The sequence below is a fragment of the Cheilinus undulatus genome, linkage group 4 (assembly GCF_018320785.1).
Source record: "Cheilinus undulatus linkage group 4, ASM1832078v1, whole genome shotgun sequence".
Classification (NCBI taxonomy): domain Eukaryota; kingdom Metazoa; phylum Chordata; class Actinopteri; order Labriformes; family Labridae; genus Cheilinus; species Cheilinus undulatus.
The window spans coordinates 24,022,997-24,050,901 of NC_054868.1; the positions used below are offsets into that span (position 1 = coordinate 24,022,997).

The window sequence follows — 27,905 nt, forward strand, 5'->3', positions numbered from 1 at the left end:
TATGCAAAAAAAAAAAAAATCAGGGATGAGAAAGGGGGAAAGTATTTTTTCATGGCACTGTATCTATCTATCCCCAATAATACCGCGAAAATATCTCATTACAGTTATTAATTTGTGTAATTATTTCATTAGACTAGCCTTTATCTGTTAAGTTTCAGATGATGCCTTTATTAACCTAACATGCCAGATACTGTTTCATATATCAATCGCATGGGATTTATTTTACGCAAAGCATTTGGGAAGGGCAGAACTTAAAAAAAATTCTGAGAAGGTGATAGGATGAACATTCCTTCCGTCACATTTATGATGGGCCAATCAGAGTGACAAGACAAAATGAGGTAGTAAACGTGCGCAGTACTAACCTGAGCTGTCAAATTTTATGAAAAGCAGATCTTATGTAGCTAAAATTCATGCCAAAGCCAAGTTGAGACATGCAAAAACATATCTGCTAAAGAGAAGCTTTTGGTGTGGCTCTTTGCTCTTGTTACAACAGTCACAAACTCATCCTGAAGCTTGTCCAAAAAAGAGCAAAACTATCTTTTCTGTCATGACATCTTTCAGTGCTGTTTCTTGCTCTCATAATTTCATAAAGAAATGTGGTCCAGTTTTGATGAAACTGCCTCTATACCATTACTGCATCCAAGCTCATTGCTACACTGGTGGCAGCAATTGCTTTCAGCTTCTATCACAACCAAACCTGAAGTTACCCCCTCATTCTCCTTAAATGATTTTCCAAATTATTTTCCAAACTCTTGTCGGGTCTGGCACCATGACTGTAGATTGGAGCTTTGCAAGATGGATTTTCCTGATGAAAGACATGGAGCCTGGCATATTCATCTGCTTTGCAATGTTACTTCTTTATGGGATGATAGAAACCTTCAAGAAACTGCTTGTAAGGTGATTATTTTTTTGCCATTCAATAGCTTGGAATATGTGTTAGGAGAATTTCTATGACAAAAAAGAGGACTAATATTGCATCTCAATAAATAAGTGAAGAAGTTGGAAGGTAGAATATTTTGAGAAAGAATACATTAAAAAAGACATATGAACAGCTGAGTGAGCTAAGCTAAGCTAACTTGTTTAGCTGTTCAAATATTAATTTGTGTGTTGACTGACCTGTTTAGTAATAGCTTCTTACTTTGATTAAATCAGGGGTGGAAAGTAACTAACTGCATTTACTGTACAGTAATTGAGTAGCTTTTTGTGTACTTTCGCTTTTTGAGTAAATTTTGAAAACAGTAGGCTAATTTTACTTTTACTTAAGTTATTTTAGGGATAGTATTGTACATTTTTAAAAGCATCAATTACTGAGTAAAATTTTAAAAAAAAGTCAAAAAGAAGAGGTTCTAGCTCTGTCAATGGCATGAAACTGGACAGTAGTTTGGCTTTAACTTCACATGATGGTCAAGCACACAAGAGAATGACTCAGTATCACATCCCAAAACAGCTGTTGTTATTTCACTTCATCATAAAGGTGTGGCTTAATCTAAATAATCTGGTTAAAAATTCATATTCTCCTGTTGTATTTATCAAGAAGGAAAGATCATATTTTACTGTACAGCTCCTGAGAAGCAACTCTTAATTTTAAATAAAATACTTTTTACTTTTACTGCAGGAGGTTTATTAGCCAGTAGTTTCACTTTAAATTAAGTCATTTTTAACCAAAATAACTGTACATTTACTTGAGTACCATAGTCTTGTACTTTTCCACTTCTGCATAAGAAGTGAAAATAGATTTAAACCTGACAAGACAATGTGACAGCACATGAAATTGACACATAAAACAGGCTGTATTTCATATCAAGGTGATTAATCTGACTGTATTCATGTCAAGATTTTATGACTTGTCATAGCTTGTTAGCTGGTCAATAGCTTCTAGGCTGTCATACGGTCTCTCCGAAATTGGCTCAACTTCATAATCATATATGAGTAGAAACAAGGTGTAAAGTCTCAGTCACACATTTGGTTACTGAACTTCTGAAACCTATTGTTGGTGGCCCCCATATTGAAACACTCTCTTAACTTTCCATTATCCCAGAAACATGCAAAGAGCTGGAGCTGAGGCAGGCTCTGACCTTCCTGGAAAGCCACTGTAATGAGCCAGCCCATTAGGTTGCTCGCCTTGTAATGAATAATGTTGTTCTTTATTCTTCCGTCTTTATGCAACTTCCAAAGCTTCTGCCGTCAACCCCCAGTGGACACTCAAGGTACTGCAGGGTTTTAATTTTTCAGCTCCAAAGGTCACCATTTGGCATCTGCTGAAAACACTGACTCAGCAATTTCATGATGCAGGAACCCCCATTCTGTTCACAATGATATGTGTGCTAGTTTCATAATATCGTTAGGTCACAGGTTCAGGATGGCACAGATTTATGGAGTCTGAGCTGCTGTCAGACTTAATTCAGGGCAAACTGTCTCAGAGCATATGGACATTCATTCAGTCATTAAAGAGCATCTGGCACTTTTCATGCTTGTGTATGACTAAACGCTGTTCCTATCTAATCACAAATGGGACTGAATGAGGAGGCGGACGTCAGTTTGGCTCTGACTTGGCCTTTCACATAAACTGTCATTGACCTCACAGGAAGGCAGCCAGGACATTCATTATCACAACAGCATAATTTCTTGCACATTTCATCTTTTAAGGATGGTAAGGAAACTTTTTTTCTCATCAGTGTTTCTCTCTTTTTCAGCTTTCCTTTAAACCATAAGGCGTCTACAAGAGGGGGTGGTGGGTCTATATTCAGTGAAAAGTATTCCTTTCCTTGGTGCCAATACTGAAAAAAGGACAAAGTGCCCTCTTTAGGATCCTCTAAATGGAAAAAAAAAAACTGACACAGTGTCCTCATCCTCATCTGTGTCCATATAATAGGCAAATTTGACAACATGTCCTCAAAGGCGCTAGCCCAATAATACAATGAAGTGCCATTAGTTCATTGGTATTAATGGTTTAATAATTCATAATCCCTTGTCTGTTTTATTACAGGTTAGGTATGTTTAATCACAGAGTAAAAATCTTAATATATATGATATAATATCAGTCAGGATATTTTATTACATTATTGGTTAAGTTATTACATTATTGGGTTTTATTACATTTTCGATTGAGTTAAGGGCAAATTTTTATTACATTACAGGAAATTATTACATTATAGGGTGCTACAAACCCTAATTCTCACCAGCTCGTACTTCTTACCCAAAGATTGTTACCTTTGGCTCCTGAAACCAACACGTTGGCACCAAAATATAAAACAAACCAGCGGTTGATCCACTGGCCCATTTAAAAAAAAAGTTTATGCTGTTAATAAAGTTCAAAATCTTTCAAAACAGAGAGTGATAGAGAGTGAGAATTGACATTTAAATTTATGGTTGATAAAAAGGCTGAAGTCTCTCAATATCCAGGCATCTTGTCAACAATAACGTGAAACCAATTTTCACAAAACTTCAGCTAAATTCAAAATCAGCATTGAAAAAAAACCCGATTACCCTTTAATTTCGTTCACAAACCTACATTTTCAGCCAGTTGCTCTAATACAATCTGATGTAACCATTCATGAAGATCTGCATGTGTAGCAGGCAGTAACCACTACACATCTGTTTCCCTTAAGGCCAGAAAAGCTCTCACAACAAAACAATATGGTTTGTTTATGACATTGCACAGTTTTATAACATATTATGAAACATGATGTGTGTCTCTGTATATTTGTGTTAATGTTTTGTCTGCATGTGTTGTAGAGGGACAATGAGAGAAACCAGTGGACTGAAACATATAGGTGCTAAAGAGAAGCTCGCACACCAGCTGCTTCCTCAGTCAACACACTGCAGGGCTTTTTCTCATCACATGGCTGTGCATCATCTGAACACATGTGAAACAGAAACAAAAGCACATTATGTGTCTGCATTAAAACAATAATGCATGTCAAACAAATCCTGTCATAATCAAGGTCAAACTTTTATTTATTTGAAACTGTTTGAATATTTGAATCCTGGCTGCCTCCAAATTCTGTAATCCTGTCTAGACATGTGAAACCGATGTGTCCACCCCCCCCTTTTTTTAAATGATGCCTACATTTTAGTAAATTGCAAATGAATGCTGCTGTGTGAGAAGTAACAGACTTGAAAGTTACACTATTATATCTATAAAGTATAAGGTATAATGTCGACATTTGAAACACCAATATTGCAGACATCAAATGTAATCCCCAAAAAGTTGTGTGTGTGTGTGTGTGTGTGTGGGGGGTGGGGGGGGGGGGGTAAATTGTGAATAATAACAGAATGCAATCATTTGCACATTTCATAAAACCATATTTTATTCACAATAGAACATCAACAACACATCAGATGTTGAACAATGAAATTCAAAATAAGCTAATATTTTTCATGAAATGTTAAAATGTCTCAGTTTCAACATCCGATATGTTGTTTATGTTTTATTGTGAATAAAATATGATTATGAGGTATGCAAATCAATGCATTCTGTTGTATTCACATTTTATGCAGCGCAGGATGACATGCTCCTCAGTCCTTATTCACCCTGATCACTTCTGACAGTGGTGAGTACAACACTATTGTCTCCCATCAGTGACACCTCTCTGCCTTCACCAGAAGTCAAGCTCAGCCATCCATCTAATAAGATGGAGCTGGGAAACTACACACAAATGACCCCCACCACTACAACACAAACACATCACACGATCTGCACTTCCAAAGGGGGACAGAATGTCTCCAAGGCTGTACATGTCATAATGATGCATAGAAACACTGACATGTCACTGAATGTTTAATAGCATATAATTAAAAAACACTCGTGAAAAAGTGTGGACTTGATTTTTTTATTTGCATTATCATACATTAGGTACAAATGACACAATCAGTTACAAGGTATGTAGCTCAGACTCATTTTAAAGGTTTTTCTGGCTGACAAGGGAAGAAAACAAACATACACCATTTGCAAAATACAATATATTCTTTCTTTTAGAGTCTATGTTGATATCTACTGTAAGTGGTTTATATACAAGGACAGGGCTTCTGAGATTATAAATGAACGAAGAGCGGAAAGTTAGAGGCAATGTTACTGTGTGGGAAGGAATAAGGCTTCCTGCAAGTCATTGATCCTGTGCTCTGTATGGCCAAAAAGATGACAGCTCACTTCTTACTCTCTTATAAGATAGTGAACAGGACACAACAGAGGATAATTAATAACAACAAGGGAAATAAAGAACACAAGATTAATCAAAAGCAAATATGTTTCTACAAGGAAAGAAACTTAAAAAACAAACATCTCATTCATTACATCAGTAAGTTACTTCACTTACGGCCTGTAAAAATGAAACTTGAAAACAAGAGAGACTGTAAACAAAGCAAAACACCAAAATACATCAGCTGACTTCTTTCCCATGGTGCATCAGGGAGGAACCAGGAGAGAGAAGAAAAAGGAGCAAATCAATGAGGAAAATCAACTGACTTGATGGGTTTGAAAGGGTAAAAGGAGGAGGACCCTGTCGAAAACATGACAAACTGACTTGGCCCAGGCACTGAGGAAGGAGGAGTAGATGGGGGAGAGAGAGAGCACACAAGAGATGAAGTAGAAGGAGTGGTGACCAGGCACGGGGTTTGTCCTTAAAACAAGCCTTTATCATCTATCCCTTAGACCATGGATCACCTTTTACTCCCCTGATATCATCCTGTGATATAGCTGATACAAACAGACTTAGTACATCATTCAGTCATTAATAGGCACAGGGAGGTACAGGTAAAGCCAGCAGTACAGGAGGAGGAGATTTAGTTAAAGGATATCAGCGTTAGTCAGCAAAATGGGCTTTCTTAATTCAAATTTACAGACTGAAGCTGAGCTATTTCTTTGTCACATTCATTCATTATGAGATGTGCTGGAACTGAACATAGCGTACAAAAAAGTAAACACCCAGGGATACTGGTTTCACTACTCACATATTCAGAAAGTGTAGTAAAGTTAAAGGTCAGAGTTAAAACCAGAGCAAAGACAATAAGGATTAAAAGGATGTACAGCATATCTGTTGGGAAAGGCACACAAGAGAAGAGTAATATCTTTGTCATGCCCACACTTACTGTGACATTTAGAAATAAAACCTAAGAGAACAGAAGATTGGAGAGTCATAATAAAGGGACAGACCTGGACTATTCAGTCTGCAAGTCAGGCGTAGACAGGGGTAAAATTGTTGCAATGTATGCCATCAAAATGTTTTCAGAGATAGTTTTGCCCAAGGCGACACAGACAGGAAAATATAGCACTGTGTAGGGTGAGCAGACCATGCTGCGATGTGCACAGGTACACTCATGGCAGCATGCTGCCCTGTATGTTATGTGGCTTTAGACAGATGGGAGATGCTGCCACAGAGAGTCCTCTGTGTGACTACAGCTAGTGCAAGACTTCTATTATCAGGTTTCTGGTGTTTTCCAGGTTTGGCACATGCAGAAGGTTGTATAAAACAGGAAAACACAGCAGGAGGGCAAACATGGTAGAAAAACATGGGGGAAATATCACAAACATTTTATTAGTTCCTATCTTTATCAGTCAGATATGAGTTTTCTTATGTGATATATCCTTCAAAAACATTCCTGATTTTTTTAGCAGAAGCTGGAGAAATAAACCTGACAACACTGACAAGAGCAAAAAGAACAGAAAATATTTATACACAGTGACAATAACACAATATTAAGATTTCAACATAACCCCACTTCATGAGACACCAGAGTGAGTGGTCCCACTGGTCTAAAAACGAGCAGTGTCTCTTCATTACAACTGGATCTACATTCTACCCTCATCAGTAAAAGCAGGAAGAACCAAAGATCATGATGTTAAAGGTTACACAGAAAAGAGGACTGATCTAGAACCAGGGACTCTATATCAGGAAAGTCTTTAAAGGTAGATTCATAATCTATCTATAGTTAAATCTATCACCAGATAGAAAAAGTCTATTCTATGTTCTTAAGCCCCTGCAATCTGCAGTCATTTGGCAAACTCACTGTTAGTCGTCACTCTTCATCTCACAAACAGCACTGGCCTAAAACAGCACTCTTAAGGTGTCATTATAAATCAGGCTAATTCAGACCTTTTCTAAAACTGATACTTATTTTTTTTCTCATAACTATCAACATTCACCCTCTGGCATGATATGGAGGTATTATTGGTGCAAAATGATTTGTAAATGAGTACACAGGTTCACCAATGTGTATAAGGATTTAGAAATGCATAAACAGATCTGAAAATGTGTAAAGTAATTTGTAAGGGTGAGCATAGTTTTTAATGACTGAAAAGTCTGGATTCCTTTTTTCTCTAAGCGCTGATAAAATACACTTCAGGTGAGGCATGCCCCTTCATTGACTGTTTACATTTGACTTTTCCTAAGACGACTCATTGGTGTGTCTTAAAATGTAACCCCATCCATTTTGTATTACAACCTGATTTGCTGGTCAAAGCATGCTGGGATAACCACTGAAGAACTGGCATCAGTGTGAACAGGTTTTCTACCTCATTATGTCAGCATTTAGGCTGTCAGCATTAATCACGATTAATAAGGTCCATAGTCAGTGCATTCATTTTTTAAAAAAATCACATGAATCACATGCTTTATTGTCTCTTTCAGCACACTTTGGTTAAGCGTCTTCCTAAAGCCACAGTGAAGTACAACAAGTCCACCACTGCAGCTTAAAGTCTTATTTCTAGTCCTCTCAAAATGTTCCATTAATTTTGATTAATTAATCACAGGGGTGAAAAATGCGATTAAAAAATGCATGCTGATTAATCAAACTCAGATGCCACCACACAACCAACTAAAGTAGCTTTGTAACTTCAATTGAAACACATACAAAAATTCTCTGTGTTCTTATGGATGAAAACCACATTCCACAGATTAACACTCAACTTATCAAAATATGTGACAAATTGTAATTAATTAATAACAAAGCATATGATTAATAAGAATGTTTTTTAATAGACTGACAACACTCATCATTTCACTTAAAAAAAACTCCCGGACAGGTCAGTGTGTTATTGAGCATTTACCATTTTACTGTTTCCCTATTTCCTTTTCAATTTATTACAAGCTCCCTTTTCCCTAGCTGACGTCATGTCATAATATTGATCTACTTAAAGTACTTATTATTTAGTAGTATCGTATTTTCTTTCAAATAAATGCAGGTCTGTACCCAAACAGGAAGTCAATTACCCTTAGTTTAAGACATTAGAAAAATAAATCCAAAATGATGCAAAAACAGTTCCAAATGCAAAACAGTGGAATTTTATAATGCAACAAGAAGGGGGAGATTAAATTCAGAAATTAATGCTGTTAAAATGTTTGTTTATATATATATATATATATATATATATATATACATATATATACATATATATATACATATATACAGTCTTGTATCTTTTGATCCTCATAGTTCCTTTTTATCCTTTTATTAGACTGATCCTTATTGTTATTGTTCTATCTATTTGTTCATTTGTCAGCCTGATTCATATCAGTATTTGTTTTAGGTCATATTTTAAGCTTGATGCTATCTGTGCCACTGTGTTTTTTAAAAAATGTAAAAAAACAAAACAAAACAAAACAAAACAAAAAAAAAACTCAGAAAAAAATATATGTCTAAGGGGATTAATAAATCTGCTAGAACTGAATTAAATTTTCATTTAATTTGTGTATACATTTACATGCATTTAAAATAATTTTGCAACAGTAATTTCTCCACTGACTATTCAAATAGCTGAATGTTGTTTGTAAGAAAGTTTAAGGATATAGATGAAATGCAAACCATACAAGCTAATTATGGCGGTCTCCCATAGAAAGAGGAAACTGATACACATTTTCATTACCAGGAGGGCTGACTCTGACCTCCATAGTTAGATTTCGAGCAGAGAATAACTCTGAGGTTGTAAATCTTAAGGGTATGTCACGTATTTGCATGCAGCACTTAGCGAATCACGTGCATGAAAGATGCCTACCAACAGCATGCAGATACACAAGGACAATCAACAGCCAGACGCACATCCAATCAACACGAAATTCTGAGTTGTTGAATATGAATAAAGAAGACAGAAAATAAAAGATTTGATAAATCTGCCAAAACAAGTAGAACAGGTACAAGTCACAACTTGCTAAACCTGGACTCCATTTAACATCCAGCTGTTAAAAAGTTGATCTGTACTGGGTTACCTTTTAAGCTATCTTTATTTATTACACATATAAATATTGGTTTATATCATTAATGTAATAAAAGCACATTCAGGTGTTGGTATAAAAACTGTAACTTGCTTTACTCTTTTAAAATGACTCATGATTATTTACAAAGGAGTTATGCACTGATATAAGATACATAAAATATTGATCTAATCTAATGGAAAAATGAGATTGCAAAGGAAGAGGAGAGAAAACTAACTTTTAGAAGATGTAATATAAATGAAAATGGATGAAATTTAAAAAATGTGTTGACATACTCCCAAAAAGAGGAGTAATAAATGCTTCTGAGTCACAACTTTAAATCATATCAGATGTTTTCCTTCACTGTAGAGCATGATACTGTATGCAACATAACATTGCTTAATACATAATGACATCATTCAATTATCTAAAAATATCAACTGTTTAGGAAAATTTCCTGTTTTTAAGACATTTAAGACAAGTAGGAGGTTTTGTGATAGGTGGGGACAGAGACGGAGTTAAAAACGGACAAACTGTAAACGCTTTAAGTTTTAGAGTAGATATATAACATTCCGCTGTTTCAACACACTAACTAATTACTAATAGTCCGTATAGTCTCCACTTAATTACTATAAAGGGAAGTACACAATCTGCAGCTCATTAGGGCTAGAAAATAGATTTGTAAGTTACATCTTTCAAAGGATCAAAAATAGATGGATAACGCTTGAACTAAGATAACAAACTACAACTGATCTTTATTCAGTTATTTTGCTACTCACATCAGAGGTTGGGATCTCCTAGAATCAATTTGTAATAGAACAGAATTGTGCACCATCACCATGTAATCAAAGGGGAGGAAAGCTGTAAACATAATACAGGAAACATTGAATCAGAAGGTGCTTACTGAACGCCTACACCACCTCTTATATTTGGCTATAGTAGCTACACTACCATAAGAGCTCATTTTTTAGATCATTCCTATCACATATTGTGATGATTATCTCACAAACTATGTATGTAAACCCTACTTTTAATTGATTTAGATTTGTAATTCTATGCCTTAAATTCTCCTTTTATTTATGTATATATGTCTACGTTTTTATCATTTACAGGCTGCCTTTGTCAGTGCCTCCAGTTCTGGTAAACCTTCAGTACAAAAAGGACAATATTCTACAGTACATGCTCCTCAATTAACTAAAGGAAGTTACTCCTAAGATTGCTAAGGAACAATCTAATGTGTCTTGTCTATACTGGCAAATAAGTAGTACACAATAGAAATGCATGCCCTAGAATGCTGTGTATGAATAAAACATATACATAAAGGTTCAAAGCGGGCCTTCATCCAGTTGCAGTCAGACGTTCAGTTGGTGGTTGGTTTGAATCGGTGGCAGTTTGGGGGTGGGAAGTTCATCGGGGAGGTCGTTACATCCATCTCATACACTGTTATTAATCGATGGGTGTACAAACTGTGGGTTGACGAAGGAGAAGCCGGCGAACTCAGCCTGGTCGATGTTTGCGATAACCAGCTCGTCTGGTGGTGTGAGCTGCGGCTGGGTGCGTGTAAAGAACTTGTCAAAGTTCTCGGCTGCTTTACCACACTGTAGAAAAAGAGAGACAAAAGAAGAAGTTTAGAGATAATGTTTGCTGATTTAAACAGAGAGCTGGAAGGCGACAAGACCGAACAAATATGACAAATCTGGAGCAGAAGTGTGAAGCAAGGATGTAACGATACCTCACAATTTAAAAACAATGAAAATATGAACTTTTCCATCTCAAAAGCAAATAAACTGAAATGCTCTTTTTTCTAACTAGAACAGGATTCTATGTAGTTTTGGCGTCTCTTGTTTGGTGTCAACAGTAACTATAGGATCTGAAAATGAAAAAAAATATTTATATTCATTTTTTAAAAGGGACAATTTTGCATTTTTATTGTTGAATAATTTAAATAAACTCATCTCATTTAAAAAAAAAACTGACTTCAACTTACTTCTTAAAAAACTATAAAAAATCATATTCAAGGGATATTTTGTTATGGTTGAAGTTGGGTTATATCAGGTGCTTGACAATAGTAATGGCATGGTGCATAATTTTCACCTTTGTAAGAGCACACTAGGGGTATCAACAAGGAAGCTGGGCTATGTAGTGCTGCAGAAGGGTACAGGTTCTCTGTGCAATGTAGCAAATTTTACGTTAAAATGGGAAAAAAAAACAATAATGGCTCAAATGTGCATTATACAGAAAAACTTTGAAGCATTTTATTCCACACCTAGAAGCCTATGTGTTTGGTACAACTTGTCATTTCCTTAACAGCTTGATGAGTATGCTGCCTGACAGAGACAATAACAGCAAACTACACTAAAACAAGACTAAAACTGTGATTTTGACACAAGGGATGACATAGCGCAAAGGACACAAAGGTACAACTTATGCAGATGGAGACACAGCGGCAGAGAGAAAGAGAGAGGTTAAACACTTCAGTGGAAACTGGCGAGCAGGAGAGATCCCAAGATATCTGGTGGTGTAAGAGAGTCAACTATAAGCCAAACCCAGAGAGCTGTCATGAGTGGGCCTACACAACAGTTCTTCAGGACATTTCTGATCATTCTTGGTCAGGTCTCCCTTGAAAAAGAGATCTTTGATCTCAATGGGACTTACCTGGCTAAATAAAGGTTAAATAAAAAAAATAAAAAATAAAATAAAATCAGAGGATAGTTACTCAATTATATCAACAGCCTGTATCACTCCCCATCCAGAGTTCCCTTCCTTATTGAATGCTGGTGTTTTAAGGACCTTCTTCAACTTTCCAAAGATAATTTGTGAAAACTGACCCTGACCACCAGAGCTGAATGGAAGTCTGCCATCCAAGTATAATTATAGCTGTCACTTTATTCCTCTAATGGCTGAAAAACAATGTATCAGCTGTTGAAGCCGAAAACTTGGCTGAAATAAATAGTCAACTTTAAGTTTTGGGTGGAAAATTAAAAGCATCAACATTTATCAATATAGTATGCATTTGAGCCGGTATTGTGGGGCAACATAGAATGTGATCTTTGGAGGCTAATGCCATTTCTACTTGAGAAGAACCTTATGCAACCCAACTTCAAAAATATCCTTTTGATTTATGATTAGATTTTAAGATGAAACCAGTTGCATGATACATAGTTTGTCATGAGTATCGCTGCATCCCTAGTATGAGGGCATGCCAATCCTAGGCAAAAACATTCAGCAGAGCTTGTTTTAAACACTCATAGTCAAATACCATATACTTTCATGGTCATTCATATTTCTAAGGAGCTTTTATTGGAACTAGACACGGTGTATGAACAGTAAGACAAGCAATATTCATGGTTCTTCCACATCAGCGTGTCATCATATTAAAATGCTTCCTCATGCTGCCTAAAGACTCACAAAAACAGAGAACAATTCACACCTGATCCCTCACTTTTCCCCGTTGCTATATGCAGCATCAGATTACATGCTCTATATCTCGTTCACCTGAATCTCACCACACCCTTGTGAATAGCAAAGCAACACAAGCACAGCTGGGGAGCGGCCATGCAGCTTCTAGTACAAAACGCTTTATTTTTTGTGAGAAAAGTGCTGTGAGGACCTTTGAAACTAGACAAGCAGCGTATGCTCTGACCTGCTCTGATGAAGCTCAATTATCTTGCCTCAGATGCTTTTCGTACGTGCTTCTGTGCATTTGACCCCTACTGTTGGAGCTAATCATCTAACAGGAGCATTAAATTATTATTTTCTTTGACAAACCAGCAGCAGCAACAATGTCACAAAGGGGTTAATTAGAGAGTTTATAAGCAGGAGCTTAGCTGTCAGTGTCTAACCACAGCTGTGCCTTCATGTTTCTATGATAAGAGTAGGATGAATTAAATCAAACACATGGAGAGCAGTCATGTCACAGGGGGAATGAGAAATTCTCCGTAAAGGAAGAAAATGTTCAATATTTTGGAGATGTAAGAGTACATTTCATTTTGCTGCTGCAGGGATTTCCCCCTGAATAAAAAAGAAAATCCTGCTTGGCATCTATGACTACAGTAGATTTTAAGAGCAAACCAAGTATTTTAGAGCCATGCATAGGAATGGATGGGCATGTGTGGTAACACTGTAGAGTCATTAAAATAGTCCCAGTATTGCTTTGATTACCATCATGAAGACATTGCTGTGTAATGAATTCATGTTTATAGTAAATGCCTCAAGCTGTTTCCAACAGTGGGCACTGTCTGTGTGAAGATGCTATAAAGATGACTAATGTTAACGATGTCGGGCTATTTGTGAAACAACAAACCTCTCACGACACAGGACCTGCTCATATACAGTATACTCGCATGTAACAGGATTGCACCACGCTATGGTCACCTCAAAAGTCAAACTATAAAATGGCATCGCTGTTTGGAATGTGATCCCCAGATCCCAATTTAAAGTCCTTAATTCTTCTTTCTGGGGGTGAATGGGTGATGAAAATGATCTTCAGTTTATTAATAACTATACTGTATATGCTGTGTGCTGCAGCAATAACATCAGGCACAAGTAAAACCATTGAATGTTTTAAATAAATAATTTATACACTTTTTTAAAATAAATGACATAAATCAGTTTGATTAAATCTCGTTGAACTTTATTTATCTGATCAATTTAAAGGTGCAGTGTGTAATATTTAGCCTGGTAGCATTTAGCAGGACAAACTTAAACATAATATCTATAAGTAGGCCCATCAAAATTAATATTAAATCACCTGAAAATATACAATTATTTCAATTTGATTAACTTAAAATGAGACTTTAATTCATGCATTAGGAGGGTCCCCTCCACAGAGTCTGCCATCTTGGATTTTTGCATCTTACATGTACTACAGTCAGGCCTGCCCACAGAATTAGCTGGGTCCCTGAAAAACCCTTAGATTGAGCCCTACCCAATCCAGATCTATTGATGATTTCAATACGCTATGTTGGAGCAGAAGTGTTAGTGATGGCGTCCTGGTTAATAGTTACTTCATTTTGGAGCTAAAAAGTATGCCAAGCTATTATTCAGTCATTATCTCCAAATTATTTATTTGTGCCACTTTTTAACCTGTTTACGACTCATTTTTGCCATTATTCTTTTCTCTTTTTTTTCAACTTTTTATTCATTTTTGCCACTTTGGAACCCTATTTTACTACTTGACTTTATTACAGATTAACTTTACAATAGACCGTGATTTTACTGACCTCCATGGGACCTGCATTTGGCTGGATACCAGAAAGCTCTCCCCTTTATCCCCCCTTATGGGCAGCTCTGACTACAGTGCCACTAAAGAGGGGAAAAACTGCGTTTTTTCAAGACGATTCTAAAACAGTCATGGTTGAATGTCAGCTCATACTGTATGACTGAATCATTTAGGATGCACAACCATCGTGCAAGATTTATGTGCTCAGACTTTACAGTCCGATGGTAATCTGAGTGCTCACACTGTACGAGGGAAGTCAGGATGGTGTGAAAAAGATCTACAAGTTTCAGTGAAAATAAACAATATTTAAAACCTGTTTTTATCTATTTAAAGGCGCACAAAACATTAATTTACACTCCTGGATCCTATGTGATGAAAGTTTTGGATAACTATTTCTTGTATAACCATAGGGCAGGGAGGAAAAAAAAGTGCATATGCCCACTGCACACAGAGAAAGGGTGAAAGAAGACAAAGTTATTTTATCCTCTGTTGGGATGTAACTCAGTTTACCTTTGAAGTGTGAAAACAATGGTACAACTATAAATCACTGTAACAAATGCGCTCTTTGCATTTTGCAAAGCATTTTCTAAAATGATTGAAAATGCTCTGCTCTCTGACTGCGCGTGCAAGGGCTGGCAAGTGCTTGGTCCAACCTGCTTCTTGTATAATCTGGTTCCTAAACACCTGGCGGTAATACCATATACTGTGGGGAAATTTTACTAAGATTTAATAGTATTTAAAAATGCAAAAGTAGATGTTTTATGTAAGGGTAAAAAAAAATGATACCAATGCCATTTTTGATACTATGTGGTTTAAAATGGTACAATCTTTGTTTTTCTAAAGATCTATAATATCAAAAATTACAGAAGGGAAAAATATACATTAATTTCACAAAGAGAGTGGATCCATTACAAATTTGTAGGCACAACTAAAATGCACATTATCTAGGAGTTTGCCTGCATTTTTTCAGTTATTAAAAACAAGAGACTATCCAACATTGTCTGCCTTGGACTCACCTTTTTTTCCTTAAAGGTAAAGATATTTTTTCAGTTTCAAAAGAATCATATCAAAGTTTAAAATTCTGATATTTTGATACCCCTTATTACATGTGACATTTACATATTGCTTCATTAATCTGTGATGTGTAAAGTGCTCAAACTTCCAAACTGAGCTTACACCCATTTTTTAACACATTTTCTATCTAGGTGACTCAGAAGAAGAGATGCAGCACATACTGTTTCTGTGACAACCATGTATCACAGTGCAATTTTAGGTCATGTTTGTTTGTTGAGATTTGCATTTGCATAACTTATTTGCACAAAGCATAGAAAATGAACAAGCCTCATTCCTCCTACGGTATGTATTTTTACATCAAAATTATTAGCTATTTTAACAAACAATGCAAACATCACCACATCCTGTTGTGGACTTGTTTTTTTCGTGACCATATCGGCACAAGGCAATTTCTATAACACCTCAGAACATTCCAACCTAATCTAATTTATGTTGATGTATTTGCTTGTAGAGATTCTGCAGCTGCCACCCAAGGCAATCAGTATCCTTTCAGGATGAGCTTTTATGAGATCTGCTGTGGAATGTGCTCTAACATAAAATTACTAACATGCTTGTATACTCCTACATTTCTTTCAGTGTAAGGAAAATATGGTTTTATTTAAAATAATTGAATCCTGAGCCATTAATAGTATGTTTCATGCATATGTAGCCTTTAAAAATATCTAACAAAACTGATCATTGCATGAAAATAGGTCTGGGCGATATGGCCACCTTCTCTTTTTTGCCCCTTACAGTAATGGTATTGTATTGCAGTGTTCTACAAAATTAAAAGAGACAGCACAATTAAATGCATATTCAGCTATTACAACCCCCCTTGTCCCACTAAAACAAGCCAGGGATGGCACACTGGACCCATGTCTGATGATAAGACTGCAGAAAAATGACTTTAAAAGTCTCTCTGAGTTCAGATCTCTCCAACTGCACCCATAGTTTACATTTCATTTGTCATCTGGTGTGTCAATCTTCTACTGAGATCATCACATTTCCAGATGTGGGTGTTCACAATAAAAACACTCAGGCAAAAAAATAAACAAAAATAACAACTAACTTGGCAGAAATAACATGGTTAACATTGATTTAATTTGGGTTTAGCAGTTTAGCAGTTCAAGTCTCGCCTGTGGCTCTTTGACTGCAAGTCGTTCCCCGCTCTCTTACCCCTGCTTTTGGTCCTATCCAGTGTCCTATCTATCAGTTAAGACAAAAAGCCCCCAGAATGAATCTTAAAAAAAAAAAACAAAAAAACAAAAAAAACAAGCAAACAACTTGTATAAAACACCCAGACAGGCTGACAGAAACGCTGTTCAAAGCCAGCACACTAGCTGCATGCTGCCATTATTATTCACTTTAAGCATCTAAAGGAAAGAACACATGGTTTACCTGTTTACTGTGCAGCAAGTTTGTTACAATGGCACAGGAAGGTATTGTTTGGTTTGTTACCTGGCTGCTCTGTAGTGTTGGAATGAAACATAGATATGACTGGACTCAGACTGAGCTACAGTCTGCCACATATCACTCCACTGCACTCGGTCATTCCTTGTGTGCGCATCACAACACATTCATTTAAACAGCGCTGAACCTGGGGGGACATATCCTTCTTTATAGCTGCCGCTTCCCTTTGGTACTCACTCCCAACTCATATTCAAATTGAAATTAATCTTTTTCTGCATTTTACAGTGTCTTTAAGTAATTATTATAAAGCACTTAATAGATAAAAATGTATCACTATTATAATAGAATATTCAGGCAATTCTCTGGTAATTAGGTGGTATGTTTTCCTAACCCTCTAAACCTAATCCTAACCCTCATAATATTGTGGCAAATTCTCTGATAATATTACAGGAAATTACTTGACAATCAATACATTATTACTATTTAAATATTCCCTTAATGTTACAGAGTTATTACTTGTAAAATGCCAACTTATTATTAGTTATCACTTTGTTCTTAAGAAAATTACTAGTTAATTACTACATAATTAGACCCCACTAAAATAAAGTGTTGCTGGGAGAAGAAATGAGACAGGGACCTTTTAAGAGTAAAAGAGAGTAAGTAAGAAAGGAAGAGAGCTGAACACAAAATCCTCCATCCTCATCAGTCATTCCACCTACATATACACGGGTGCTTGCATTTACACTCAGACAGCCAAATACACACAAACACACACAAGGACGCTGTACACTAGGAGCCACTGAAACACTCAATTAGCATTCACATTCCCTAGGGAGCTCCTGTTCTGCAGCTGGCTTTGAGAATAACCCACTCTGTGGATCCAAATGTCATAAAGCGCTGAGACAGGACTTCAAATGCAAGGAAGGAGGATGGCAACGAGCACCTTTGGCACCGTTGTCATAGAAATAAACCTTGGTGTGTGGAACTCTGAGAACTGTTGGGACTGCAGAGGCAATATTTCACCAAGTATTACTTCAGGTATCCACATAGGGAAACAATTCTTCTTGCTTTCTTTTTAGTTCACTGGCATATTATGCATAAATACATGGTTTGACTCATCAATATAAGGTAGATTTCCATGAGGGAGATTGTTTCTTGCACAGCTATAAATTAACTCTAGCTAAGGTCTTATTGATAGGACTGACAGCAGATTCTTTTTCAAGACATGACAGATTTACCATTACTTAGTAGAGCTATAAGTCAGCCCTCTTGAAATTTAAAAAAAAAACAAAAAAAAAACAAAAAAAAACAAAACAAAACAAAACAAAACAAAACAAAACAAAACAAAAAAACAAAGAACATCCTCTTACTTATAACTAGGATTGTCCCGATTAGCACTTGTGGTGTCCGATCCCAATCCGATTTTTTTAATATTGAATATCTGCCGATACCGAGTCCCGATCTGATATTCATAATTACTTAGATTAGAGTTTCAATTTTTTTGTTTACAAAAATAACTGAAGTAAACAGAATAACTACTAGATGTCTCAAACTTATTCCAGTACATCCAACATTGTAAAAAAACAAAATCACATTTCTCAGAATGGTGTATGAGCTCTGTTGAACCTCCAGGTTCAACTGAAAAACAGACAAGCATGGTTTTTCAGTGACCCTGACCCTATGGTGAACTATGGCCAGAGCAGCTGCCTGGCTCTGTGCCAGAGCAGAGAGAGAAGTCAATGATTTTGCACAAATCTCTCTGCTATTTGCGTTTTAATTACCCCCAGGCAATTTAGCTGATAGGCAAATTTACCTCATAATGAACAATAACACAGCATTTAGCTGGCTGCTAACTTTCAATGAAAGCAGTGACATCAGCTAACAACGGACTGTATTTAGACAAGCTGCTCACTGGTTTTACGTACTTGTAGCATTAGGGGGTCAGAGTTATTCCCAATAGCACCTGGTAATTTCATGGGTACTGTATTTGCCCTGTCTAAATAAAACCAAGCCAGGAGAGAGGTGAAAAACTTTCTGATGGTGTAAAACCAAAATACAGTCACACATAGATCTCAGTGTTTTCACACGTTTACAGCAACCATATTCCAATATATCTTGGGTGTTTAGGCACAAATTTGGGATTTCATTTTACAGGGATTTGAAGCAGCTTTGGTAGTCCTAAAGGTAATTTTTGTTTTTGCTGTTCTACTCAAACAGGTAGCGATAGAATATGACACATTACATGAGAAAACACATCATAGATACAGAATAGGATATCATGCAGTGATATATGAATACATTGTTACTGTGACCCTATATTGAAATTCTGAATAACTTGCTGACTTTTATCCACCGATGCCCTATATTCACACACGAGACTTAATGTAAGTCAGTGTGTGTGCCAGCAAGTTCCTGTCAGTCTTTGTGTTCTTATGAATGTCTGTATCTGTAAAGCAAACAAGACACAGACACTTCTATTTATTTCATTGTCTTCTGTCTTATTGGAGAGCCCTGACAACACATGGGTTGATTCAACAGATGTGAATACACCGACTTAAACATAGAGACAAAGATGTTTCTCGGGCATGAGTGTATTTGTACATGGGGACTTTTAAAACATCCTTTAATGGCTATTGTCACTGACAGGTGACGTTTGCTCCAAGCTACTACCATCAGAGTCGATGGAAGGTGGGATGGGACAGAAAGCAAACGTGGCTCTTATGTCTACGTCTGTGTTGTCTCTAGATGTACTCTCTCTTTCCCACATGGCAGATGCCTGATGGGTTATTGCCAGCATCCTTCAACTGCTGTGTTTCTCTGTTCACTTGTCTTCTTCCATCCATCACTGAATGTCTATCGCTTAACTGAAGCAACATTTTTTTATTTTGGGACACCGAGAAATAATGTTCCTCTCTACCAAGTCACTACACCTACCAGTATGTTTGAAAAGAACATGCAGCATGAGCTTTAACTTTTGCTGATTCTATCTTAATTTAACCGTGTTTTTGACTCTTTTTTAACAGAAAGCCTGTAACTTCAGTTTTGTAAAGTGGTCAATATTAAATTCGTAATTTGTTTTTTGCAACACAAGCATGCTATAACACATGAAACCCCTTGAATAGATAATAAACTACATGTCATGATCATCTCTCTAAGGACAAAAAAAGTCCTTTAGATTAGCCAACCACAAACAAAAAGAGAAAATGAGGTCATGAACCATGGTCTTGCAAAAATCCAACCCCCTGCTGCAGTGACATTTCCACAAACATAAACTTGGCCTTTGGGAAAATAGCAGAGCACTGATCCTACATCGTCTATTTCTCATTGTGTGATTCAGACAATCCTTATGGGGTTAGGCTGAAACTATTACGCTGTAGATACATCCTCCAATACACAGTGACATAGTGTCCTACATGGGATTTTGACCTACTTTCTCTCATCTTCAATCTCTCTCCCTCGCTCTCTGTGCACATAAACAGACGCGCACGCCTCTGCACTCAAGCATATTAAAAGAACACTCAGCTACTTAGGATGGTAAATGAGTGCCTGCCTGAATTAGGAGTTGTGCCATGGCTCTCTGTCTCTACCTTTTGCTCTACCTCTCTCCCTGAAGCCACTTAAATGTGGAGCGATCTGTCCTTGCCATACTGTCATGAGCTTTTTGCTTTGTTTTATAAATTGTAATTTAACTTCTAAATCCTAAGCTAAGTGCAGAGTGGCAGAAAAAAACAGTTTTAATGCATTTTCACTTTATTCCACATGTTCAACATGTAACTGAAATGCTGCCTAGTATTTGATGTATTAAATTGACATGCCAGACAGACAGTTTCCTATATCCATTGCATGGTATAAATTTTACATCCATCTAGGCAACTGCTAATACAAAGTGTTTTGGAAGGGCAGAACTATCAAAAGTCCTTGAAGGGAGATTGGACTTTGCCCTTCATTAAATAAAGATATGCTGTCCAGTTCTGATAAAACTGCTGCTATAGCTACATCTAAGCTAAGTGATTCACTGGCAGAAGCTATTGTTTACCAGCTTGCAGTACAACTAAACCACACCTGTAGCAACTGTTTTATTCTACTAATTGGTCCGTATATTTTCCGACCAGGCACAAACAAAAATTCAGATTGGAGCCTTACAAGACTGATCTGCCTGCCTGATGACCAGAGGTTATGTTTACTGAAAATTAATTGTCCTTTATGCAATTTTATTTAAAGGATGACAGAACATTTTAAAGGCTGCCCTTCATTTTGATCAAATGGAATAATGAGGTCTAGGTACAAACCAAGCACTGGAGGTGTCAAAGCACATCAGTCACAGAGGGCTCCGGCTGCTGTTGTGATGCAGTGAAGTTAGCCTGCTTCAAACTTGGTGCAGTTCTAAGCGGTTTTTCTTTTCTAATATTTATTTCTGTTTTAGTTCCTTGTAGCCAAGAAAATTCTTCCCAAGTAGCATTCAAGTTTCTGATGACACTGATGAATCCTTAAAATTTAGAAGTGAACAGCATAGTAGAATATTTAACGGAGTGTCACCAGTTAATCCAATACCAATTAAACAATGACACCAGTATACATCAGATGAAATAAAAGATAAAAAAGGTGACATGATCATATAAAGTGTAATATTTATATATCCTTTTAAATTGCTATGATTTTAAGTTTTGTAAATGACCTCTTGCAGCCCACCTATTGTACCTCCAAGCCCTGGACCATACTTTGGGATGCACAGTTTTATTATCAAGGGCACCTAGGATTTGGTTTCAATTTTACTGGGAACTTATACAGAAAAAAATATACGACATGTGAGGGTTAGACTATATAAGAGGGTCTGATTTACTTTAGGGATAATTTAGTCTCACCTAATCCAATCACCGGAAAACAGCTAACTTGAGAATACAGCCTCAAAACTTCCAAAGAATTTATTTTATTTTTTTGTAAGAACTGGTGCAAAAATACAAAGCAATACAACATATGAAGCTTTTGAAGCACTAAATTTTCTGAAAGAGGACCCCCAGATCCCCTCCACCCCCACACACATTGCTGTAGTAAATCCTTAAGCCTTGAACCAGAAACTACACATCAGATTTCCTGTTTTAACCCCAAATTTTTGTTTATAGTAGTGCTGTCAAATGATTAAAATTTTTAATCAGATTGATCACAGGGTTGCTGTGGATTATTTTCGATTAATCATAATTAAATATTATTCATTTTTAATCTATATTAACTGCGTTTCATTTTGCATAAGCAAACAGACTCAAGAAAGAAGACAGTTCCATCTTGGTTTTTTTTGGACTCAAACTTCCCATCGAGAGGGCCAACGTGCTGTTTAGTGTCTTCCATATCGAGTTGGTTGGTCACTACCGGATCAAGGCAAATTTGCGCACGCGGGGCGGCATGCTTGACAGTAACAATACTTGGACAAACTGCCCGAAATGCGCTGCCAGAGACATTTCAGGGATTTTGAGTCATTCTGCGCTGTAGATGGGTTAATTTCAATAAAATTTTTAATCAGATTAATCATGATGGTGGATTAATCTGCATTAACGCGTCAATTTTGACAACCCTAGTTTATAGCATTAACTTTTTAAACAATGAAATCTCTTGTTTTTAGATAAAAAAAGCCAAAGATGCACAGACTTACATAAGAGAAATTAAAGCATTTTCTTAGGGTAGTATGCCCCTTAACCCCTGTCGTAAGCCTGGTTTTTGAGTCTTGGTAAACCCCTTGTTATGGCCCTGTGTAGTGTTAGATTTAACCTTTGAAACAAACCTCAAAGCAGTGCTTTTAAATACATAATCTAATCCCTAATGCACTGACCTCTGCATGTGTTGAAGTTTAATAAGATGTGACAAAAAACACTAATTCGCTTGACACCAAAGTAGGATATAAATAATCAAATAGAGAAAATAAATGCATTAATAAAATAAAAGCACTTCCTCTTATGTCTTAAGGCTAAAAGAGAAAAGTCAGGCATGTTTAGTTAAGCCACCACAGTCTTGGCCTCTCAATTTCTTACAGCTACAGTGAGTCACAACTTATCCATGCTGCCATCATTTTCTCTGTGAGAATGTATGCTTGTGTGAGTGTCCTGGTTTCCCATCAGGCATGCATGTCCCTCCCTTCAACCCTGTTCCAGGACTTTTGTGCAGTGACTAATTCCTCCAACCCTCTCTCCCCTCATTCACTGCTCCCATCATTATTAATCAGCAGCTTCTCAATTGACCTACTTTTCCCATCATGCCTTTCTTTCCTTCAGTCAAGGGCAATCCTCCGTCTACAACATTTCAGTGTCAAGTCTATTGAATGAATGAATTGTATGAATGATAATGTAAAAACACTGCTTGCTGTTTGTTTGCTTGCAGTAGACAGGTGTAAAGTAGAAAAGCCAGACAAGGGGTCTATCATAAGATTTATAAGATGGCTTGGGACTTTATGAAGAGTTTATAAATCTCAGTTTTGTAAGCATGTCCTCTGTTCTACTGATCCATGGCTAATTGCTAATGAAAATAAATGAGGTCGTTATGTAATGATCTCATGTCTTTCCCATCAACATGGAAAGTTTTAAATAAATTGTGTTTTCCTTGTAATATCTGACTAAACGGCCTATGTCAATAAACATTTTTTTGTGTGTGCCAGCAGTGGCCACAACCTCAGTTTCAGAGCACTCCTCACCAGTGCATAACCCAAAGACACTGGCGCTCTCCAACATGTGTCCAAACGAGCGGCCCCATTATACTTTATGGACAAACCCACATCTGCAGTAACCAGATGCATAGGGGCACAACATGCAACGGCACTTTACACCATTGCTCTAATCCTAGCACGGTCGGCTGCAGCTACATTGCTACATGGTTCCGTTATCTACAGCTAAATTATTAATTTAAAGTATGTAGCTGCTTTTATTAGCTTAGTGTTTGCTACAAAGATAGCTTCATAGAAAATTAGCTACATAGGTCTGTTTTCTACATAGCTTACGAGCAAATGGAGCTACATTAGCTACGTTTGCAGCATTAAAATATTTTTGTTGGATGATGAGCTTTTTTTCTGTAAGCAGACTTTCCTTGGCTTTTTTAAATGTTTTGTAATCTTTATAGTTTATTGTTCTTTGTTGGTGAAGATTCTTTTACATTTTGTTTTGCCTATAGTCTGTAAGACTGGCCAATATTCCCAGTTTGTCAAGTGGCTTCACTACTTATAACTCAGAGCTGTATTCCTCAAAAACAAGAATCTCTTCCATATATACCAAAGCATGTTGATGCTCTCTTCATTGTTTAACAGATTTCTCTTTTTGTCTTTGTGTATGTAGGCTGTCAGTCTTCCACTTTATCCCTCTGTATCTGTGTTCATTCAGATATTAAATATTACAGCGTACCTGTGCTTAGAAGCCGTGCTGAAGGACAACATGCTCCTGTTATGAATCCTGTGTGGGCTGTGGTCTGTATGGCAACAGTGACAGAATAACTGCATAAAAAGCTTCTTTATTTTGATTTGAGTACCTTATAGGCTTCAGAAAACATAAAATACACTTTAAGGAAAAGTTGTGAGATTAGAGGCTTGTAGGTTATTAGCCTAAATTAGATTTGCATTGGTCACATGCCTCTGTTTATTATACACAAACACTATCTAGGAACATTTTCATTCTTTGAGAGGTCTTCACATAGAAGCCTCCTTGTATGTACATGAAACCACCCACATGCAGGGCTGACCAAGCCTATCCAATTGACCTATTAACTGGCTTTGGAGGGCGAGGAGCCCAGCGCAATAAATCGTTAAAGTATTTGAGTCCTTTGGCAGAATGTGAAAACCTCAGACCTTTTATGTGAAATTCTCAAGCTATGAATCATCTATTTCAAAGCCTTTTTTCCCACTTTACTATTGGTTAGATGTACTAGTTTTACAAAAAAAAAAAAAAAATCAATCTTTCCTCAAGTACAGTTGTGCTTTAAGAGGCATTACAAAACTTTAGGAGTTTCTTTGCACACAGTTATATAAAGAAACAACTGCTTATGCTGGGGAGATTTTTGTGTTTAGGGTGCTGAGCAATCAATCTGTGTTAGACTTAAAGTAAATAAAGAAAAAAAAAAGCCCTTTGGAGACAATGGAGACAATGATAAGGTTACAAGCAATGGAAATACTCATTAGTTCAAGTGCTGCAACACTTTTATTTCTCCTCAGTGGACCAATAAAAGATCTACTTATACAAGATTATCTTGAAGTGGTCCTTTGGAAGTTGGAGATGTTCCTAGTCTAGTATCCCATGCTGTATTTAACGCTTGTAACATTTAAAGTTATTAATAAAGAAAATATAATCTCACTGTATGCCAAACAGGTAACCTTACAGATCTGACAGATTTGACTTCTGTCATCAGGCAGCTCCATCTTGCAAAGCTTCAAACAATTTGTATAGGCCGTTGCCTATACATACACAATATTAGACCAAAATATTGATCTTTTTTAGTTTATTTAAAAGTTCAGGCCACGCAGCATCTATAAAAACTGTACAAACGTTAAAGACTGGTGTTTGAGTTACAACCACTGCAATCAGAGTTCTTAACTAAGACACAGCACAATGATTTAAGTCTGTGAAAAATCAACAGAACTATTTCTAATGGTGTCCAATTCTAAGTCTTTATGCACTCTATCAAAATCAAGTGTCAACCCACAATATGGTATAAATATGAATAAATACTCTCCTGGCCCTAAATCTACCACACAGACCATGTCGTCTGATGCCCATCCAATCAATACAGGTGGTTTGATTCTGTCAGCAGGGTGCAGCTGGTGCCATGATTGCAATTCTTTAGCTGTTACAGGTGAATGAAGTGAGATTGAGCGGGCATAGGTGGAACAGGAGGAAGGAAAGGGGAAGAGGAATGGATTAGAGAAGAGGGGTTAGACGTTGACAGGGCTGTGAGAGATGTGTAATGGTAAACATTTTGTAGAAAATGAACTCTGAAACCTTTGTCGTTACAAGGAATAGTGGGGTGGAAATGATGGGGTTAAGAGGAGTAGTCGACATTACGTTCCACCTCTCTCACCTTTCTCACCACTCTCTCACCACTATGCATCCACTCCCACACCCATGCAAGCATGCACTGTGCAAAGGACATGCACGTTTGCATGCATCCACCTCCCTGTGTCTCCAGCCTGGACAGATGAGACCAACACACAAGCTTATCCTTCCTCTCCTTGATATCGATCCCCCCCACACACACATATGCAGCAAATAGACATGGAGACGAGGCGTACATGCAAGGAAACCTTCCTCCCCTGCTTTGCTCAATCTCCAATTGTCTTCACGTTGTCTTCCCACACACATACCCACACATACAGTACACACACAAAGCACACACAGCATTTCCAGGACGCCCAGGACATCCAAACAGTGGGAGACTACACGGACAAAGAGGTCAGGATTCACCTTATCAGAGGAACTGGAGCCCTTGAGGGTTGAAACAGAAGAGAACTACAATATTTAAACTGTAAGGGACACACATCCACACTGTACATACAAGCACACAGGACAGCGACCTACTTTATCTCTGTTGTCTTGGGTTTTTATAAAAGAAACACAACATGAACTCTTCTGCAATTTATAGATGAAAGAGGGACAGAAAGGGGTATGTGCTCTACATGATCATGTGTAATCCCAGCAGATTTCAAAACTTCTTCTTAATGTGCAGCTAAGTAAGCTCATGATAAATGGATGTTGTATCAATTATACATAAACAAGAGAGGTTTGCAATTACTTATGGCCCATAAAACACATGCTATAAGTAGCTGAAGCCTGGAGGTGTGATTTCACTCCACAGAAGAGTGTCATGTCAAGTAGAAAGAATATTTCACATCACACTGGCTTCTGATCGTGTTTAACATGAGCATTTTTTTTGTCCAGCAGAGATCCTTTAACTCTGATTTTCTTGCATATTGACTTTTTGGTTCCAGTCAACATGACTTTGACAAAATATTGAACTGGGAAAGGGATTTCACTGAATTCTTTCAGTGTGTCATACAGTGTAACATCAGCACTAATGTTTATGTCACAGGGGACTATGGTCAGAGTACATCAGTACTTATCCAGTGTTTATCCAAAGTACATAAAAAAAAAAAAAAAAAAAAAAAAATATATATATATATATATATATATATATATATATATATATATATATACACACACAGTGCTTAACAAATTTATTAGACCACCACCCAAAGTAAGGTTTATTCCACAGCTGCCCTAAATTAACAGCATTGGTAATTACTAAAATAATTTTTTATGTTTCTGCAGTGGTTAATACACCAATATGTAGAAGCTCTTTATCCCAAATGATACTTTTAATGCTGAAATCCAATTATTATTGTTATCCATGAATTTTTTTAATTTACTGATTTACAAAAAACTGATAAAATAGTAAAGCACATTATTATTTCTTGATTAATACGTCAAATTATAGTTATTTACTTGCATTCCTGAACAGAAAAATTCGTTTTAGTGGTTGCATGTTATGCTTGATTCATTTCTGACTTCTCAAAGAAGCCCAGTGAGCCTGCTCAAATTTGGGTATAAAAAGGTGAATTCAGTTTGAAATTCCTCATTCCTGTTCAAAATGGTAAAACGTGGAGAGCTCACTGAAAATGAAAGAGTCCGCATTAAAGCACTTCATGATACTGGATGCTCTCTGAGACAGGTGGCCTAATAAATTTGTTAAGCAGTCATCTTTGCACACTTACTCCAAAACTTATATGCCCCCCAACATCTATCCAAGTCATTCAGAAGACTGCTTGACTACTCTGAGCAGCTACAGAACCCTGGCTGGTCATTAGGGGGCTCTAGGAGACTGCCCCCCATCACTCTCTTCAGAAAGAGAGGACAGATCTTAAGTTAACTGAATACACCTTAGTCCACTGAGACCAATGTTGTCGTATACAACAAAAGGAGACACAAGTTCTTTAAAGTTAAATAACTTTTGAACCATAGATCGTAGCCACTTACTTTCCCCCCTCTTGCAGCATGATATTGTGCCATTACAGTGAC

At 36.9% G+C, this 27,905-nt stretch overlaps 1 protein-coding gene across 1 annotated transcript in view; it reads right to left on the minus strand.

The window, feature by feature from the left end:
• Positions 1-4,824: 4,824 nt before the first annotated feature.
• The window catches only part of prkcaa (protein kinase C, alpha, a), a 250,857-nt gene continuing 227,776 nt past the window's right edge, over positions 4,825-27,905 (minus strand). Inside the window, exon 17 of the mRNA XM_041784712.1 lies at positions 4,825-10,783. Coding sequence (XP_041640646.1) covers positions 10,619-10,783 — 165 coding nt within the window. The 3' untranslated portion in view covers positions 4,825-10,618. The remainder of the gene's footprint in view (positions 10,784-27,905) is intronic.